Source organism: Chionomys nivalis, chromosome 4 (genome assembly GCF_950005125.1).
Source record: "Chionomys nivalis chromosome 4, mChiNiv1.1, whole genome shotgun sequence".
Lineage (NCBI taxonomy): Eukaryota > Metazoa > Chordata > Mammalia > Rodentia > Cricetidae > Chionomys > Chionomys nivalis.
Genome location: NC_080089.1, coordinates 8,646,299 through 8,667,397, shown reverse-complemented (window position 1 = coordinate 8,667,397; position 21,099 = coordinate 8,646,299). Strand labels below are relative to the sequence as shown.

General features: G+C 43.3%; 1 protein-coding gene across 1 annotated transcript; it reads right to left on the bottom strand.

Moving 5' to 3' along the window:
- Positions 1-8,436: 8,436 nt before the first annotated feature.
- Positions 8,437-20,492, bottom strand: Mmp7 (matrix metallopeptidase 7). Its single transcript, XM_057768299.1, has 6 exons — positions 20,353-20,492; positions 13,315-13,541; positions 13,081-13,229; positions 12,506-12,634; positions 10,346-10,507; positions 8,437-9,008 (listed from the first exon to the last, which is right to left on the bottom strand). Exons 1-6 carry the CDS (start codon positions 20,467-20,469, stop codon positions 8,980-8,982), a joined length of 813 nt encoding a protein of 270 aa, XP_057624282.1. The 5' UTR covers positions 20,470-20,492; the 3' UTR covers positions 8,437-8,979.
- Positions 20,493-21,099: the final 607 nt, after the last annotated feature.

Below are 21,099 nucleotides of genomic sequence, written 5' to 3'. Positions count from 1 at the left end.
TATGGTCAGTTTTTGAGAAGGTTCCATGAGGTGCTGAGAAGAAGGTATATTCTTTTATGTTAGGATGGAATATTCTATAGATGTCTGCTAAGTTCATTTGAGTCATAACGTCTGTTAGTTCTCTTATTTCTCTGTTCATTTTTTGTCTGACTGACCTGTCCAGTGGTGAGAGAGGAGTGTTGAAGTCTCCCACTATTAGTGTGTGGGATTTAATGTATAATTTAAACTTTAGAAGTGTGTGTGTGTGTGTGTGTGTGTGTTTATATGTGCATGTGCCCTTGTATTTGGGGCATAGATGTTCAGTATTGAGATTTCCTCTTGATGGATATTTTCTGTGACTAATATGAAATGTCCTTTGTCTCTTTTGATTGATTTTAGTTTGAAGTCTCTGTTGTTAGATATTAGGATAGCTACACCCACTTGTTTCTTAGGTTCATTTGATTGGAATATTTTTCTCCAACCCTTTACTCTGAGACAATGTCTATCTTTGAGGTTGAGATGTGTTTCTTGTATGCAGAAGAAGGATGGATTCTGTTTTCATATCCAATCTGTTAGCCTGTGTCTTTTTATGGTGAGTTGAGTCCATTTATATTAAGAGATATTAATGGCCAGTGATTGCTATCTCTTGTTAATTTAGTTTTTCATTGTTGGTGATATTAATTTGTGTGTTTTTCCCTTCTTTGGGATTTGCTGCTATGAGAGACCATCAATTGTCTGTGTTTTTGTTTATGTAGCCAACTTCCTTGGGTTAGAGTTTTCCTTCTAGTATTTTGTGTAGGGCTGGATTTGTGGCTAGGTATTGGTTAAATCTGGTTTTGTCAAGGAATATCTTGTTTTGTCCTTCTATGGTAATTGAAAGTTTTACTGGATATAGTAAGCTGGGCTGGCATCCATGGTCTCTTAATGTCTGCATAATGCTTGACCATGACCTTCTGGCTTTCATTGCATCCAATGAAAATTCAGTTGAAATTCTGATAGATCTGCCTTTATATGTTACTTGGCCCTTGGCCTTTTCCTTTTGCAGCTCTTAATATTCTTTCTTTACTCTGTATGTTTAGTGTTTTGATTATTATGTGGCGACGGGACTTATTTATTTATTTTTGATCCAGTCTGTTTGGTGTTCTGTAAGCTTCTTGTATCTTTATAGGCATATTTTTCTTTAGGTTGGGAACATTTTCTTCAGTGATTTTGTTAAATATATCTTCTGTGCTTTTGAGTTGAACTCCTTCTTCTATACCTACTATTCTTAGGTTTGGCCTTTTCATGGTGTTCCATATTTCCTGGATATTTTGGGTTAAGCTTTTGTTAGATTTAATGTTTTCTTTGACTGATGAGTCTGTTTCCTCTAGTGTATCTTCAGTGCTTGAGATTCTCTCTTTCATCTCTTGTATTATGTTGTTCATGCTTGTGTTTGTGCAAAGTATCCATCACTATATCATATCTTCCCCCCCGCTTTTTTTAAAAAAGAAATTGACTATGACCATTAATCAATCTTCTTTAAATGAAAATAAACATTTATAAACAGTCATATTGGGAATTTAGGCATAGTTCTCTCCAAACTGCTTTTTATTGTTTGTTGGGTGAAGTATTTTTAGGGGTTCATGTGGACTTTTTTGGGGATCTTGTTTTCTCAAACCTTAAAGAATCCACAGGTTCTCATCTTCTGTGGAAAAAGAAGCAGAATCTCTTTTCCAAAGCAACATATCCTTAGACCCAAATTTTCAAGTAAAGATACCTTTAAAGTATATATGTTGGTTTAGCTTAGCAGCCCCTAGAATCAAATGTCTCTCTGCAGTCAAAATATTCAAAGAAAACACAATAATATATATAATCCAAACTCTCTGTGTATATCCCATCTTTATATAGCTTATTTTTAACTCTCTTTACTCCTTTAATCTATGTTATTCTGTGCTCTTTTATATTACATTTGCTGTCTCTTTAAAGACTTTGTTTTTAGCCGGGCGTTGGTGGCGCACGCCTTTAATTCCAGCACTCGGGAGGCAGAGGCAGGCGGATCTCTGTGAGTTCGAGACCAGCCTGGTCTACAAGAGCTAGTTCCAGGACAGGCTCCAAAACCACAGAGAAACCCTGTCTCGAAAAATAAAAAAAAAAAAAAAAAAAGACTTTGTTTTTTTAACTGTCTATACTCGTTTTTTTCTCTCTCCCAAGTCTACATACATTTATCCAACACTATGACCCATTCAGAGATCTTTTTCATCTGATTTTGTCTTTATTGCATATCTGTAATCATTTTCTTACCATGAGTCCTTTTTTTAAAATGCTAAGTGGCTGTGGCTAGGACCAACTTTGCAGCCCTGCATGCTTGTTCTGCCCAGTCCAACAGAGATACATTCACTGCCCCTGTGAGCCATGCACACTGCTCCAGCTCCAGAGACACAGCAGGTCTATGTCACCGCGAAACAATTTGTAACTCACTGTTCACAGACTCCATTTAAGTGCAGGACCTCTGGAAAGAGCCAGAGTTTGTTCTACCAGCACAAACCAGGAAGCTTGATCCTAAAAAAGCCGTGTAATTTTTTTTTTGCCACTAACACCGAGTCAGGAAGACTTCTGTTAAAGGAGTTGTGCCTCTGCTTGCTGCCAACAAACAGAATCTATCTTAAAAAATGCAACTACCAAGTAGCTGTGCTTAACTCTGTTCTTTTGTGTCTAGAATTCCTTCTCAAACTCTTTTAGTTTTTATGTGGATGTAGTCGGTGCCATGTTGGGTGCCATTTTGTATGCAGAGGCTGCTCATTAGGTTCCCAGCCACTCATACCCAAATAATCACCCAGAAACTGTCTTGATTACAACACTGTTCAGCCAATGACTCAGGCATATTTCTAGCTAGCTCTTACATCTTGAATTAACCTATTGCTATTAATCTGTGTATTGCTACAAGGCCGTGACTTACCAGATAAGGTTCTGGCTGGCATCTTTCTCCTTTGGCAGCTACATGGCATCTCCTGTTTTTCTCCTTCTTAAAAAGATGCAGTTTATCTGTAATTACCTCATGTGTGTGTCTCTGTGTTGAGGTATGTGTCCATGTGTGCAGTTCCTGTGGAGACCAGAGGGGACATCGGGTCCTCTGGAGTTGCTGGTGATTGTGAGCAGGACTTTCTTCTTTCCTCTACTGTATGTGTTTTAGGGACTGGACTGAGACTCTCAGGCATGATGGTGGATACCTGACTCTATTCCTGGAGATAGGAGCTGAGGTCATTTGTGTTTGGAGACTTAGAATTCAGTTCCCGATTTCTGTGTTTCCATCTGCCCTGAAGCCTCACCTGGAACACAAGGCTTCTGTGAACTTGCACATTTTAGCAGCCACTCTACCTTCATGCTCCAACCTCGGCTGATGTACTTCAGTCACTGGCTGTCTAGGTCTTCCAAAAATTCCTTTGATACCTTGTCTATTGCAGGCTTTTTCTCTTTCTAGTTTCTTCCCTCATACTATGAAGATGAAATGTCTGAAGGGGGGATCAAAGGGTGTGCTTAGACCTTTTATCCTCTCAGCTCCTAGCTTCCCCCTTCTTTCTCTTCCTCTCTTTTTCCACCCTTCTAGGGGTCAAGTAATCCTACTGCTTTCCCAGTGTTCCAGGAACATGTGCTTCAGGGGTATGCTTTATAGTACCAGGTTCTCAGAACTCCTCTTAAATTGCAGTTTACTGACTTGGAAAAGTAGTGGCAGCAGCAGAGGATGAGGAGAAGAAAGAGGAGAACACATACACACACACACACACATGTACGCACACACATGCATGCACAGATGCACTCACTCACAGTTACAAAAACAAGTCTTGTGAAATCAATACAAACACAGCATCCTGGCATTAAAATACAGGTTATTTTATTTCATAAAATGTGATATATTTTTCAAGTAAGTTTCAAAAATGGCCAATTTTACATTAAATGTATACTGGTTTTCCTTTCCCATGGGATGGTATAGGATTAGAGACGTGTAAGGACCTTGTCTTAGGGTCGCTATTGTTATGATGAAGCATCATGGCCAAAGCAACCTGGGGAGGAAAAGGTTTATTGGGCTTATGCTTCCACATCTCTGTCCATCACTGAAGGGTGTCGGGACAGGAGCTCAAACAGGGTAGGAACCTGGAGGCAGGAGCTGAGGCAGAGGCCATGGAGAAGTGCTGCTTGCTGGCTTGATCATCACAGCTTGTTCAGCCTGCTTTCTTATGGAACCCAGGACCACCAGCCCCGGATGGCCCTGCCAACAATGGGCTGGCCCTCCCCATCAATCACTGGTGAGGCAAATGCCTACAGGCTGGCCTGCAGCCCAATTTTAAGGAGGTATTTTCTCAATCGAGGTTCCCTTTTTTTCAGACGACTCTAGCCTGTGTCAAGTTATAAAAGTAGCCCGTGCAGCTCTGAATGGAAAGAAAGGTGCAAGGGACCCAACATGTAAGGCAATAAGAATCAATTTTCTTTAGTGGGTTTTGGTGGCTTCTTTTAGTGATTTAAGAATCAGTGGTTCTTTTCTTTTCTTTCTTTCTTTCTTTCTTTTTTTTTTTTTTTTGCAAAATTTACAACACGAGTTTATTTTAAAGCTTTGATTTTTTTTGGAAAGGTTTTAGAAATTTTTTTAGCTGCTGTGCTTTCTGACTAAGGGGAGTTTAAATGCCAAGTTGTCAATATGCCACACTTCTGAAGAGATGCAGATCCAACTCAGCAGGGATGAAAAATGTTTTTCTGTTCTGTATTTCACTGGGAGAGTAATAAATTGCTTAGAAAAATACTATGGATAAATTTATTCTTTTTTTTTTGAGATAGAACACTTTATCTGGAGATCTAGAAAACAATGCAAATAACAAACAACTTTATACTATTTTGGATAATCATAGGTTATAGTTAATTATGTTGTTCTCTGATGATTATATAAAGTTTTAACTTTTTTTTTAATTGAAAAAAATTCCGCCTCCTCCCCGCCTCCCATTTCCCTTCCCCTCCCCCCACTTCTCTCCCCCTCCCTCTCCAGTCTGAAGAGCAGTCAGGGTTCCCTGCCCTGTGGGAAGTCCAAGGTCCTCCCCCCTCCATCCAGGTCTAGGAAGGTGAGCATCCAAACAGGCTAGGCTCCCACAAAGCCCGTGCATGAAGTAGGATCAAAACCCAGTGCCATTGTCCTTGGCTTCTCATCAGCCCTCATTGTCTGCCATGTTTAGAGAGTCCGGTTTTATCCCATGTTTTTTCAGTCCCAGTCATGCTGGCCTTGGTGAGCTCCCAATAGATCAGCTCCACTGTCTCAGTGGGTGGGTGCATCCCTCGCGGTTCTGACTTCCTTGCTCATGTTCTCCCTCCTTCTGCTCCTCATTTGGGCCTTGGGAGCTCAGAATCAGTGGTTCTTAAATAGGGTGCTACTTCTCCCTTTAGGAGACCCTGGGCAGCGTCAGAGCCTTTCTACAGCCACAGCTCAGGGTGCTCTAGGGGCATGCATGAGAGGCCGGAGATTACTGCCAAACAAACCACAACACACAATCAAAGATGCCCACAGAGGGGCTGGAGATATGGCTCAGTGGTTAAGCTGCTGCTCTCACAGAAGACTGGGGTTCTTAGTACCCACGTGGTGGCTCACAAATGTTAACAGCTTCACTTCAGTTTATTGGGATCTGATGACGTCTTCTGACCTCTGCAGACACTGCATGCACTTACATTCCTGCAGACAAGATACTCATACACATGAAATAAAGATATTTAAATCTTTAGGGAAATTCCCACAGTGCTAAGGCTGGAAAGCTTGTTTCGGCTGGGGATGTGGTTCAGTTAGCAGGATGTTTGCCTAGCTTACAAAAGCCCCCTGGTTCTAGCATTAGCTCTATATGACCAGGTTTGGTGGCACACATCTGTATATCACTGGGAAGGTGGGCACAAGAGGAGCAGAAGTTAAAAGTCATTCTTGGCTACATAGAGAGTTCTAGGCTAGCCCAAGATGCAGAAATCCTGTCTCAAAAATATTTTTTAATTAACAATGCATATATGCCTAGTAGTACTAAACTATGTATTTAGAGTTAACATGGAAGCTATCACTTGATGTGCCTTCCATTGCTGGGGACCAGATTCAGCAGAGAAGAGGGTCTTGCATCTGGGATGTCTGGAAGGTGAAGTGAACACATGAACACAGCATTCTGATGCAAGCTGACAGACTATCAGCTGCTGGGCAGGTTCTTCTTCTGCCCTGAGCTTCAGACCTCGGTCTTGTATTGTAAATTTTATACAAGGAAAATGATCCTTTTTCTTGTTACAGGTTAATCGTTACCTGGGCAGAGCAGTTCACAGGACGTATAAAGATTCCTGAAATCAGACCATCATCAACCATCATGACATTCTCAGTTCCCAAGCCCTGTGCCAGCCACTATATTCTTAATTCTTAGCTGAGTTAATCATAAAACAACTTCTGAGGCTTTCACTGCAGAGGCTAACTACTTGCAATTACAGAAGCATAGTTCAGTGGGTTTTACTCCATTGTCATACCTTTCCCATTGTTGTTCCTCACAATTCAAATTTTGATTTATAAGGCCATAGGCAGTCAGCCCTAAAAGCCCTAGGTTCCTCAGAAACTTTATTCATCATAGCCAAGTTCCTTTCTGTTTCAGTATAGTTCTTTTGCCAAGTTTTATAATCACGTAAATAACAATTTCTGCATTTTTCCCAAATTTCCCCAATTCTTTCATTAGTCAGGTTTTTCCCCCATGACCTTCTTTACAGCTTCAATACCTGCCTGCTCTATCAGATCAGGAAGACTCATATTATCATACAGCACATCCGTATTTTCAGAAGCCACTGGTGTGGAAGGAGAAAAAGAACATGAAGAACAAGTACACTAGAATTGTTATAACCAGAGTCAACTGTAACATTGCAAATGTGTGTGCAGACGCCATAGAAGCAGTTCTCTGGGCACGGACATGTTTTCTCCTTGGCCCTTTAGCCGCCACTGGGTTGCCTGGAGGAAGTTGCTTCCTGCTTCTCAGGAGCCGCACTTGGAGGGGGCTATGTTTTGCCATCTCTAGCATTTAATAACAATAAAAACAGAGACCAGGTCTTTATTTACTAAGGAATATTCTATTTACAAGTGATCTTTATGCCATTTCATTGAAGAAAGATCTTCTATGCTCAGTCAAGGGGGCTTCATCATTAAGACTGAAACAAGGGATAAAACTTGCTACAAGCCCCAGGAGACCCATTCCAATCACTGTGCAGGAGATTTTATACCAAAGACAAGAGCAAGAGACCAACTGTTTAGAGGGCATGAGCCAGGCATGAAAACTTTGAAGAGAAGCCCTCACCTACACAATGAGGAGGACAGGACACAGACACCATCCTGGCTGAGCAGGACTCAGGAGGTGGTGTTTTTAGAGCCCCAGAGCCAGGTTTCATCCCTGCAGCATCTTGTAGGTCACTCCAGTCCTGCATCCCCTTCCCAGCTGGGATAATAGCATCCTGGCATTCGGAGGCATAGAGGGAAGACTGGATAAGGAAGGGAAAGCCATGCCAGCGGCAAGAGAGATACGACATTCTCTTGCTCAACACAGAATATAAGTATTAACCCAGCAAAAATGATGCTTGGTACATGACTGCATTTGCTTATGGTGAACCTCATGGGTTGCTTTGTTGTCTACAGAATCAGGAGTTTGAGTTCACAAACTTACAACATCCCGTTTGCCATTACAGATGTCTTTTGTTCTGTTTAAGTGTCTTTGATCTCTGGTCTGTGTATACTGTAGTGTGTATTACGGCCTCACCGCTCTGATGCATTTCTAGAGGCTATGCTGGTATTTCCTAGTTTTAGAGCATTGAAAGACGTCTCTAAGTGAAATGGAAGAGACGAAGGACGCACCTCTTTAGAGTGTATGATGGGGCATAAGCTACATCAACAAAACAATATATTTCTGATTTGCAGGGAGAACTCTGCACGCATGAGGATGAGGAAAGAGGAGGGAAAGACAAGCCTTTGGAGGCTATGTCCTGATGCCCCAGAGATTGCCTCCTAGAGAAGCTTGTTAATGAGTGGGGGGCATGAAACGAAACACAGGACGCAAGAAACTGCATTTCAGCGGAAGCTTGGCTTTACAAGGGTCTGAAGGCCAGGTCTGGAGAGAAGGAGACGGTTGCAAGCAGAACCCAGGGAGAAATGGCTGATCCGATTAAGTGCATGGTTCCAGGGCAGTAGGTATCCACATTACCATCATCCACTCCCTCCCCGTGTGTGTGGTTGTGTAAGCATTGGTGTGCATTCACAGAGACCAGAGGAGGATGTCGGGGTCCCCACTGTCACTCTTCAGCTTACATCTTACGACCGCGTCTTTCACTGAGTCTAGAGCTAGGGTGGCAATCAACAAGCTTCTGTCTCCACTCTGCTTCCCTACCACCACTGTTCTTTTCACGCACTGTAGCTGAAAAAGAAGGCGATACTGACATTGGACTGCATCAGGAGAGGCATTGGGACAGGAACTTAGAGCTGGTTTTAACTGTGAAGCCGAAGTCCTCGGGAGCTTAGGCGTTCTGTGGGAAGAATTTGGCTTCACAGAGGACTCAGAGATGGCTTGAGCCCAAAGGATAGGGAAGTGTTATAGCTTGGGGCTATACCAGTGACTAACTAGAGGCGGCATGCCCACCTGCTCCATTTGGTGAAGATGTACTGGAAGAACCTCAAATAATATAGCTGGATCCATTCTGACCTTGTCTTTGATTCATCTTCCTTTGTCACTGAAAATGTTCTCTCAAACATGAGTAATTTCTCCATGGAATAACAATGGGATTACTTGTGCACATATTTATTTATGTCTATCAACTGCATGTCACCTGAGACTAGTCAGAATCATCCAGTAAAGATGAGCCTCAGAGGGTATGCAGAGCCCACCCCAGTACTAGGAAAAAATGAAGCACATGTAGTCCAGGAAGGGAGTTTGCTCATTCTGATTGGGGAATGCAACAGACAACCCAATGATTGTACAAACAGTCTCTCTGAAGTGTCTACATCTTCTGTGAATCATTCCTCTTTCCTGTTAAGGAAGAAAATACGAACATTAAGATATGTCATAAATCACATAGGAAAACTCTACATATGTACAAAAACAGCATTGTCCCAGGTTCAATTCTGAGCATCAAACAAAACAAAACAAACCCAAAAAGTCATCTGTATCATCTGGATGAGGTGTATGGGGCATAGGCTTCTAATTCCAGCAACAGAGAAGCAGAGAGGGCGGGATTGCTGCATATGCAAGGCCAGCCTGGTCTACATAGCGGGTTCAGGACAGTAAGAACAACACAGACAGAACTTGTTTAGCACTCCAGCACAGCAGGTGGTAGCGTGCAGCTGTGACAGCCTCCTCTGCAACTCTTGTCATTAGGAGTGTGTCTTGGGAAATGTTGACCCACAACGAACCCACGTTTGGCAGATGCTTGCATTCATTTCTCTTCCCGTAGAAACAATTTCCCCTGAGTACAGGCCTCTTTTCTAATCATTCAAAGACTCAGATCTTTCCACAGCATATTTTCATCTTTATTTATGTGTGAGGTAGGCTTTGGTGAGTATGCAATTCCAGATTCTCGTGTCTGTCTAGCTTTAAGAAGGGGAAGATGCAGAAATATGCCACCACACCTGAAGTCAGGGACCTGACTTGGCCATGGAAGCCACATGCTCTGCACAACTCACCTCCCCTTGAACGTTCTTTCCTCACAGTTTTCTGGGGACATGGATTTCTACTCTGCTCCTCACCTGTCTCCCAAACTCTATTTCCAATGAGCTTCTTCAAGCAAAAACTGGCCGACTTTTATTTTCGATGAAGGTGATTTTAGAATTTGGTCAAAACACAGAAGGAGAAACTGGGATACAAACATTTAGAGATTTTATGGTCAGGGGTTCCCATAGCTGTTTTGTCTGTGGGTGACCACTTTCCCTACATGTTTATAACAACAGGGAAGCGTGGGTCACTGTTAACCAGGAGGGGCAACTCCTTGGGAGTGGGCAGTTATGGATGATGCTTGGGATGGGGGCTCTCTTGCTGCATCTGAGCTGAACAAAGAAGGATGGTGACATTTCTGTCCCATCGTGGATTTCCTTCTGAAGCTTAGAGTATAAAATGTGGGCTGTGGTGGGGTGGCTGAGTGGCTAGAAGCTTAGTCTGATGGGTAGCATGCACAGCATAGAACATCCTAGGAAGGCGTTTATTGGTATCCGTCTGAAGTGTTGAGGGCCTCACACAGGCTAGCCTCCCACCGCCCTGCCCTACTGCTCGGGCGTCCAGGTTTAAGTCCCACTGTGACTCTCCAGGTTCCCATTTCTTGACATCTTTCTTTCAAGTCTGACATTTTCTTTTTGAGAGCCATTAACTCTTACCGTATAACTTCTGAATGCCTTCAATGTCATCTTCTGTAAGTCCAAAGTCTTCTGTATGGCCGTTTTCATAGGTAGGGTACATCACAGACCCAGGAACAGAAGAATGACTCAGACCCAGAGAGTGGCCGAACTCGTGGGTGGCAGCATACAGGAAGTTCACACCTGCAGCCAGAGAAGTGTACATAGTAAATATTAAAATAACTGTATAGAGGCCTGCAATTGTCACATCATAACGGAAGCAGGAGTCACCCCACCCAGCATTCCTTAGCTACTGGCTTCTACTCTGGCACCGCTGACTTCCTGTTGCTGCGGTAAGACACCGGCCCCGAAAGCAACTTAAGGAAGAAAGAGTTCAGAAGGATAGAACCCACAAAGTCAGGGATAGAAACCGCAGGTGACAGAAAGGAATCTGTAGGTCAGATTTCATCTACACATAGGAAGGACACACACGCACACATGCGTGCACTCGCGCGTGTACACACACACAGGAACAGAGAGGGAGAAAGGGTCAGAGCGGGAAGGAGAGAAACACAGAGAGAGCAAGCACGAGGTGAGGGCGCTCCATCAAAGCCTGCCTTCAGTGGCAACCTTCCCCCAGCAAGGCTCCACCTCCTAGAATGTTCCGGAACAGCACCACCTACTGGACACCAAGTGTTCAAATACTGGAGCTCTCAGGGACATTTCACGTTCACCCCAGAACAATAGTGAGAGACTGAAGGAGTCCTTTAGAGAAGTGACCGAAGTTTAGGAACCTAAACCAGCCTCCTAGACAAGGAGCCAGTGAGAGAGCAGAAGAAAGACTACGGCAATTTATAAGGAAATCAGAATTCAAGGGAAGAATAATATACTTTGCCAGAAGGCAAGAAGGGGAACTGGGAAAAGGTCAAAGATGCAGTCCCTTCAAATCTTTGTGTGTTGAGGCTTTTCTGGAGAAGACACAACAAATGTGTTCTTGGGAGCCTCAGGTGTGGGCACTGTGTTCAACTGTGTTCACCACCTCAGGTTATCAAGGATGAATTAATTAACCCACTGCATATTATTACTGTTGGTTTTAATTTTGTCGTCAGTCAGAAGCTGTTATGTGTGGTCCCCAATGCTGAGAGAGCTAACTCTCGATAGCTTTGGCCAGGAGAGTGCAGTTAGCTGCTCTGGCTGCCCTCAGTTTACCCTTTAGGTTTATGACCAGTTTAGTGCCCAAGTCTTCTTCTGGTTAACTTTTTTATATCTTACCATATTTCTTTATTTTTATTTAATGTGTGTGTGCGTGGGTGTGTGTGCATGTGCATGTATGTGTGTACATGTGTTTTGTTTGTGTGTGCATGTGCGTGTGTGTGTGCGTGAGTGCATGTGTGCATGTGCATGTGTTGTGTTTGTGTGTGCATGTGTGTGCATGCGTGTGTGTGCTGCCACAGCACACGTATGGAGGCCAGAGGACAATTTGTGAGAGTCAGTTCTCTCCCACTATGGGTTTCCACATACATCACACACACAAATTAAAAAAGATATTAAATGAGATAAAACATTTAAAACATGCACTACAGGAGTTGGCACTTAAGGTGTCTCTTAATTGTTATAATTAAAGCAATGATCAAAATATGTCAGGAGCCATGTCCCCCCAAAATTTATAGGAATCACCTCCGTGAGGAGTTTTGCAGAGGGCTTCACTTCCCAATTGTATTGAGAATAGTTTTATTGACAAAGCCTATCCCACACCCAAATTAACTGTTAATAGAGAGCTATCTGTTAACGGAACCTGCCTCACATTCCAACCAGCTAGAGAACTAGGTGTGTCAACTTGTGAACTCCTTGCCAAGGAATTGTGACCTGACCGATCGTAACCTCTTGGTCTACGTGACGGGCATGGACCATGTGGCAAGATCCCGTGCCCCAGCCCCCCAAGCTCCTCATCCAGGGATAATATAAGCTGTAACCATGACTCTAATAAATGGAGGCTTCGACAAATATGCTTAGCCTCATTCCTCTTAGCAGCCCATGTCTTTCAGGTGGTACCTCTCCGTGACCCTGGAATAACTGACCAGCCAGGCGGGTTACAGACCCTTGACAGAGTAACCCGTCAAGGCGGTCGACAAAAATAAAATTGGGTGTAGGTCTGGGCTTTCTAGAAAGGATTTGCAGTAGAAGAGACATAGGCCACTCTACCTGCACCATCACCATCTGTCCACTGTTCATCCCCGTCAAAGTGGGCGTCTCCTCCCAGGCCTGGCCCAGGCGCAAAGGCATGACCTAGAGTGTTTCCGGGCCCATCAAATGGGAAGCTGTCTCCGTGATCTGCAAGACAATGCCATGATTTCTGTTAACAGCTCAGGTTTTCTCTGGTTGTCTCATCTCTTCAGATCATATGGTTATGAAGGTTGGAGAGAGAAGCCAGTCCAGTTAGTTAACCTCCTGGCACGAAGAGCCAATTTCACACACACAGGATGAGCTGTGAATCTGGTCCAGGTGTCTGTTATTAGATCCACTGCTCAGTACTGGTGACCACCATCTGTGGAAGGCTCACTGGAGTCAAGATCTTAAAACAGTGTGAATGTGTGTGTGTGCGTGTGTGTGCGTGATGCTGAGAACTGAAACCAAGGCCTCTCATACGTTAAACATGCTTCACCAATGACAGCCCTCTATAGCGCTCTTGGAAGGGTTTAAATATTGAAAAGAGAACACTGATATAAATAGCAAAAGGTAAAACAGCACACAGATTTAGCCTGCAGAGCCATCCTTACCTCCCGTAGCGAAGCCAATCATGATGTCCGCAGTCCCCCACCTCACCCTCCTGAAGTTCAGTGGGATCTGCTTACTCCACATTCTGAGAGCCTTTGCCACGATTTGATCCACCGTGAGCTGTGGTAGGTCTGAAGGATAGGACATGATTCTGGCAGCACACAAGAAGACAGAGTTTGAGTTCTCAGGGAAAAGGTTTTGTTGCCTCCATCAGAATGAGCCGAAGTGAGCCTCACCTGAAGGTGACTTTTCTGGACTGCCATTTTGGACTGCCTGGCATTAGTGAGTATTTTGCAACATCTGGCACGCCACACCTGGGTTTCTGCATTATTTCCACGGTACGGGGGGACAGCTTTCCAGTCATGGGCAGGCCAAAGAATTTCTGCATTTCCTTGAGTTTGGCCTCTAGGCTGTTGTCTTCTTTTCTTTTCGAGTCATGAAGGTAGAATTTCCTAAGATAATTCTGGTAGATAGAGAGTAAAGGATCTTTTATTAGAAATATTCATCTCCTTTACCTGCTGTTGTTGTGGATTTGAATAAGTTCTTTGAAGACAGAGTCGTTGTAGAGTTATGGAATAAAGTGAGTGTTTCCCAGTGAGGGAAATGGATATTGACAAGAAAACACTGCCTGCTGTTGCATAAGATGAAGAGAGGAATCCTTAGGTCAGTGTATTCTCAATACACACCACCCACTTTCTATAGCTTGAACTAATTTTTAGAGGAGCAGGAAGTATCAGCATGTCTTTGGGGAGGACACCAAAGGCTCAGTTAGAGAAGAGCTTGCCTCAAAAACTTGAGGGCCCGAGTTTGATCCCTAGGCCTTGCGAAAACCTGGGTGCTTCTTTAACTCCAGTGCCAGGGAGGAAGAGGTAGGAAGATGACTAAAGACTCCCACTACCAACCGCTAGCCTATTCACACACATACACACACACATATACATACACACAAATATATACACATACACATAAATACATACACACAAATATATACACATACACACAAATACATACACACAAATATATACACATACACACAAATATACACACACATACACACACTCTTGCACTGTCTCTCACACACATGCATGCACACACACATATACATACACACAAATATATACACATACACACATACATACACACAAATATATACACATAAAAACAAATATACACACATACACTCTTGCACTATCTCACACACATGCATACACACATATATATACACACAAATATATACACATACACACATATATATACACACAAATATACACACATACACTCTTGCACTATCTCACACACATGCATACACACACATATACATACACACAAATATATACACATACACACATATATATACACACAGATATACACACATACACTCTTGCACTATCTCACACACATGCATACACACACATATACATACACACAAATATATACACATACACACATATATATACACACAGATATACACACATACACTCTTGCACTATCTCACACACATGCATACACACACATATACATACACACAAATATGCACACACATACACACATACACACATGCATACAGAGAACGAGCGAGCACTGGAGCACAAAGTAAGACTATTAGGTATCATAGACCCTATGGGGAGATCTAAGTTTCCTTAGCCTAGTAAGGGCTGCTGCCACTTGGCTGTTTACATTTCAGTAGGGAGAAGAAATCACGTGATTATTGTTTAACTAGTCTGAGTTAGTCATTCGGAAAGAAAGCACAGTTAACAGCATCCAAATCTTTGTTCAGGTCCACAAGCTGAGTCGGTGGCAGATCTGTTTAGAATCTCCTTATCTGCAGTCCCCTTTCCCCTTTCCTCTTCCTCCCTTGGGACTCTTTTGCTGTTAGCACACCCACTAGGTTAGCACACCCACTGGGAGGTGGTGGGATAAACCAGACCCCCTCCCATACCTTCCTAAAGTCTCCTGCGATGCATGGAATGAACGTGCAGAGGCGAGAGCTGACAGCAGCTCACAAAGGCACTGAAGACCCTTCCTAGGGGCAGGTGCACACTTGCTCCACATTTATTTCACCAAAACCTTATAACCACCCTGTAAAGCAGAGTTGGAACGTTCACCTCTGATTTATATAAAGACACACGCTTAGAGAGGAGAAACAGCTGGCAGTGACCGTCCAGGTGTTTGCCATTGTTGTAACAAGAGCGGCGGGGCTGCGTCTCCGGCACCCGGCCGCCCACATGGCTAGCTTATGCCCCGAAATAATTACACGGAAACTGTATTCTTTTAATCACTGCCTGGCCCATTAGTTCCAGCCTCTTATTGGCTAGCTCTTACATATTGATCTAACCCATTTCTAATATTCTGTGTAGCCCCATGAGCTGGCTTACCAGGGAGGATCTTAACCTGCGTCTGTCTGGAGTGGGAGAATCATGGCGACTCCTGACTCGGTTTCTTTCTCCCAGCATTCTGTTCTGTCTACTCCGCCTACCTAATTTTCTGTCCTATTAAAGGGGCCAAGACAGTTTCTTTATTACTTAACCAATGAAACAACAGATAGAAAGATGACCCACCTCCATCATTTCCCCTTTTTCTGTTTAAACAAAAAAGACTTTAACTTTAACATAGTAAAATTACATATAACAAAACAGTTATCAAGCAAGAATTACAGTTACAATATTTATATCTACTTTATCTTTTATCATAACTAAGGAAAACTATAACTATCTATTTATTCTTCAACTCCATCAAAGACTCCAGAAGGATATAATATTACCTAAGCAAACAAGAGATCCAAAACTCTAGAAATGACAGAGACATCTCGCTGCCTGGACAGTCACCCAAAGTTCCTCTGTACCGTTGGGGCATTCATCTTCAGCCTTCAGGCCCATAGTATCCAGCAGACATTTTCATCAAGCAGGAAATTCCAAAGACAGTTCAGTCACTTTTTGCTGTGTCCTGCAGAATGTCTCGCAGACTCTTTTATGAGTCAGGAACCCCGAAAATCCATCTCACCTTTAGGCAAGTTCAGCAGTCCTCTCTCTGAGGGTTCTCTGTGTCCAGTTTATGCAACAGTCCAGGCAAGAGCAGTTTCTTACCCAAATAGCTATCAAACTCCATAAGGATCCTCTTCGATGACCATCTTCCTCTTGAAGTAGCTGGTGCTGCCAGGAGCAGAGTGTCTCATTGTCATGAAAATCCCTAAGTTATTAAAACATTAAATGCCATATTTTGCAGTCTTTGAAAGATATGAAGAATGTCTAACTGAAATATATCTCTATATATCTAGAAAATCTAACTAACATGACTATAAGCTTTACTATTATTGATGATTATCCATTAACAACCTATATTTTCTAATTATACATTACATTTTTAAAATGAACTTTACAATCACAATACCTTAATAAAGAGCAGAAACACATATACATATAACAAAATTGACCTTAAAATCCATACCAATGCAAATTATTCATACCTATATCATATCCCCCTTTAAATGTAAAAGAACATTTATAAACAATATTTGGGAATATGGGCGCAGTTTTTTCTCTCCAAACTGCTTCCTGCTGAATGGGGGCGTCGTTAATTAGGTCTTTCATGGTATAACCTGTGTGCCAGGGTCATCTCAGTTGGCAGTTGAGTGAAGTAATTTTTTGAAGGTGTTCACAGCAACCTTTCAGGAGGGCGTGGTCTATCATACCATATTGGTATCGACGCAATCCACAGAGTCTCATCCTCTGTGAAAACAAAAGAAGACCCTCTCCAAAGCATCATATCCTTAGACCCATATTCTGAAATCATGATACCTTTAGAACATACATGTAGTTTGGCAGACCACACAATGAAATGTCTCTCTGTATTTAGCTCCTTCACAGTCAAAAATTTTAAAGAAAACACAATAATACAAAGAATCCAGACTCTCTGTGAATTTTCCATTTTTACGCGGCTTATTTTTCTTTATTTCTTTTAATCTATAACTATCTGTACTCTGTCTCTTTAAGGACTTTATCCCCCTTTTTTAAGGGCATTAACTTTATTCTCTCTCTATATATATTTTTTCTCTCTCTCAAGCCTACGTACATTCATTCAACACTGTGACCCATAGAGGTCTTTTATGTCTGAATCTGTTTTATTGTGAATTAATTTTTTTTTCCAGGAGCATTTCTTAAAATGTTAAGCAGTTCTTAAAAACTTAAGTTGCACCATGTAGGGGTAATACGGTACCACCTGTGTCCAGCTCAGTCTAAACCTTAACTGCACTGTTATTATGGTAATTACGGTAGTTCCTGCCTGAGACCAGCACAGTTCAGCATGGCGGAGTTGAGCCGCTCCTGCCTCAGAGCCATTTGGTGCCCCTGAGCCACACACAGTTCCAGGCACACAGCAGTCCACATTGCCATCAAGCAAGCCATAGCACTTTATTCCAAATGCTCCATTCAAAAGCTCTGTCTCCCGCAGGAGCCAGACAGAGATCGCAATGGCGGCACAGCCAGTTTTTTCCTGTTGCTGAGTCAGGACAATTTCTTTGCCGCACGCAACCCACAAACAGCAAAAAGCTGTCTTAAATTCTCTCTGTGTCCTTTTTAAGCCCTCTCAGGTTTTACGTGGAGTTCATTAGCACATTGGGTGCCACTCTGTTGTAACAAGAGCGGCGGGGCTGCGTCTCCGGCACCCGGCCGCCCACATGGCTAGCTTATGCCCCGAAATAATTACACGGAAACTGTATTCCTTTAATCACTGCCTGGCCCATTAGTTCCAGCCTCTTATTGGCTAGCTCTTACATATTGATCTAACCCATTTCTAATATTCTGTGTAGCCCCATGAGCTGGCTTACCAGGGAGGATCTTAACCTGCGTCTGTCTGGAGTGGGAGAATCATGGCGACTCCTGACTCGGTTTCTTTCTCCCAGCATTCTGTTCTGTCTACTCCGCCTACCTAATTTTCTGTCCTATTAAAGGGGCCAAGACAGTTTCTTTATTACTTAACCAATGAAACAACAGATAGAAAGATGACCCACCTCCATCATGCCATCCACTTCCAGAGAAACTTCTTTAGGAAAAGCTACAGGCTCAGGGAGGGTGCAGCGGGAGGCAGGAGGCTCAGGGAGGGTGCAGTGGGAAGCAGAAGGTTCAGGGAGGGTGCAGCTGGAGGCAGGAGGCTCAGGGAGGGTGCAGCAGGGGGTTCAGGGAGGGTGCAGCGGGAGGCAGAAGGTTCAGGGAGGGTGCAGCGGGAGGCAGAAGGTTCAGGGAGGGTGCAGCGGGAGGCTCAGGGAGGGTGCAGTGGAAGGCTCAGGGAGGGTGCAGCGGGAGGCAGAAGGTTCAGGGAGGGTGCAGCAGGAGGATCAGGGAGGGTGCCTGCCAGTGACTTGCTGTTATTATCCGAGCAGTGGATATCTGTTTAGAAACCTCCCACAACTATCATTTTACTGAAGTAAACTGGTCAACATTGTGCCCTCCTACCTGCTGCCAGTAACAGTGTCTCATTCAATACAACACATTCTTATTGTGCACTTACAATGAGCATGAACATGTTCTTTCTTTAAGACAAATAACAGACACGAGTCCCTTCCAGAGCTGTGGACTTCATGACAACACTCTCTGGAGGACAGGTCTGCATTCTTTTTTCTACTTTGGTTATTGATTTGAGATAGAATCTTGTTCTGTAGTACAGGCTATCGTGGAACTCACTGTGTAGCTCAGGCTGACCTCAAATGCAAACGATCTCCCTTCTATTGGACAATCTGTGTGCTAAGCAACGGACCTAAACACGCTTGTAAGGGCATCCTGGAAAAAACTGGATCAAAACCCCTAAAATGCTATTTGGTAATGTGAGGGTCAGCCATAATAATCTAAGTCCGGGCAGAAAGGAAGTTCTTTACTTCCTCCAACCTTTATCACCTGGTACTCTGGCCATCCATAAATTTAAATGGAGTCTCAATAGTTTACCCTGAGACAATGCCTGGCAGGCTGAGATTACCGACTCCCACCCAAGAGACCATTCAAAGGAAATTCCTGGCATTCCAAGCACTGCAAATAGAAACACCTGCCAGTACTTCACCAGGACACCCCTAGATAAATGTCAATCAGGGGTCCTGAACCTCAGAGACCCCTCACCCCCACCTTTACTCCTATAAAAACCCAATTCTAATCGATCTCGGGGCTCTCTGGATATTCTAATACATTTGACTTGTGGAGAGACTGAGTTTGCAAACTTGATTAAAATAAAGGCTCTTTGCTTTTACATATGGGACTTGGTCTCCTTTGTTGGCTTTTGTGGGGACCCACGGATTTGGGCATAACAGTAAGGGAAAAGCCAGTTAAATACTGGTGATTTTATGTGGTTGCGTCTAGTATATCAATTAGGTCAAACTGAATGAGAAATATAGTTCTATTTTCTTACATTTAAAGCTTACCAATCATTATCTGATTTTACCAAATGACATTTCATTCTTACTAATTACTGTACTTATTAGCAATATATTTGAAGAAACACAATTTCTGAGCTAGCAAAGCTTATCCTGGTGCCTGTCACAATTGGCAGAATGTGCATCAGGTGACTGAGTTCTCAGTATAGTGCTGGAGATCAAATTACGTGCTGGATCCAGAGTTCCTTATGGTCTGTCCCACTACACACATGGGAGTTCCTATGGTCACGTCATTTGTCTGGTAGACTAATCCTGTGGGCACAACACAGATGGTGTTATAACGTCTATTGCACATGCAAGAAAGCCACGCCTTCTACTGGTGCTTTCTGACTGTCGGTCTCTTCACTGTGAGGCCAGTACAGTTTATGAAAATAATTTCAAGTCGCAATAAATAATAACACTAATACGTCCATTTGCCGAGCATGAATTATATTTCAAGTGCTGTATTAAGAAGTTTATGCAGCGCCACTTGCGGACAGCGTTGTTATACTCCACCTAGACTGCAGATTAAGGAGCTGGCACTCAATCAGAGTTCTGCGAAGCCCTGGAAGCCAGCTTGCATGGCTCCTCACAGAAAGCGTACTCTGCTTTCTAGCTAGGAACGCTACACAGGAATATCCACGGTCACACTAGCACCAACCAGGAGCGTCACAGTACACATGAATATCCATGGTCACACTAACACCTACCAGGAGCCTTATACACTAAACATGAGTATCCACGGTCACACTAACACCTACCAGGAGCGTCACACAGTACACAGGAGCATCCATGGTCACACTAACACCAAAGGACAGATCATTCAGAAACATGCTTGCATGCTGCGGCGAGGCCAGAGAACCCGGGGAGAGAGGACAGATACCTGGGCCTGTTCCCATTGCAGTGTGCTCACATCTCCAGCCTCCCAGGACAGTGGCAGGGCCAGGTGGCCTGGCAGCAGACACGCAGTCCAGAACAGGGCGAGCTGCATAACTGGCATCAAAAGGTAATTGTTCTCCGATCTCCCAGTCGCTTTGATGTTTTCTGACAGGGGCCGGAGAAATTTATATGACTTCTTAACCCTGAGTGTTTAAATAGGTGACTCATTTGCATACTTTCTTTCTTTTTAGAATGAATGCGTCATTTTCACTAGCAGCAATGGTGAAGGATTACGTCCTTATATTGGCAGGAGAAACACATGGCATTTTTCTCTTAGAGGACCTCCCAGCCCTGCCGCCATGTACTGAGTCCCCCCAAACCCTGTTTTATTTGTTGGAATCAAATGACTACTTTCCCAAGTCTTCTCATCGACAAAGTAGTTCTGGGTTCATCATTGTATTCTGCATCTTACAAGGATTCTTCTAAAAATTTGTAATGTGCGGAGCAGCATGTAAATTACACATAACTTCACTGAACACGTACTGTGATAAAATCCATGTCAAGAAAGAACCAAGGACAATGAAACATGCCTGTCCAGAATTCAGGAGGCTGCTTCAACAGGAGGATTGCAGGTTTGAGGCCACATAGTGGTTATATAGCGAGACCATTGTCTACATAGTGAGACAATGATTAAACTAAGACAGAAAGAAGAAAAAAGCAGAAGGAAGGAAGGAGGGGAAGGAAGGGTTGG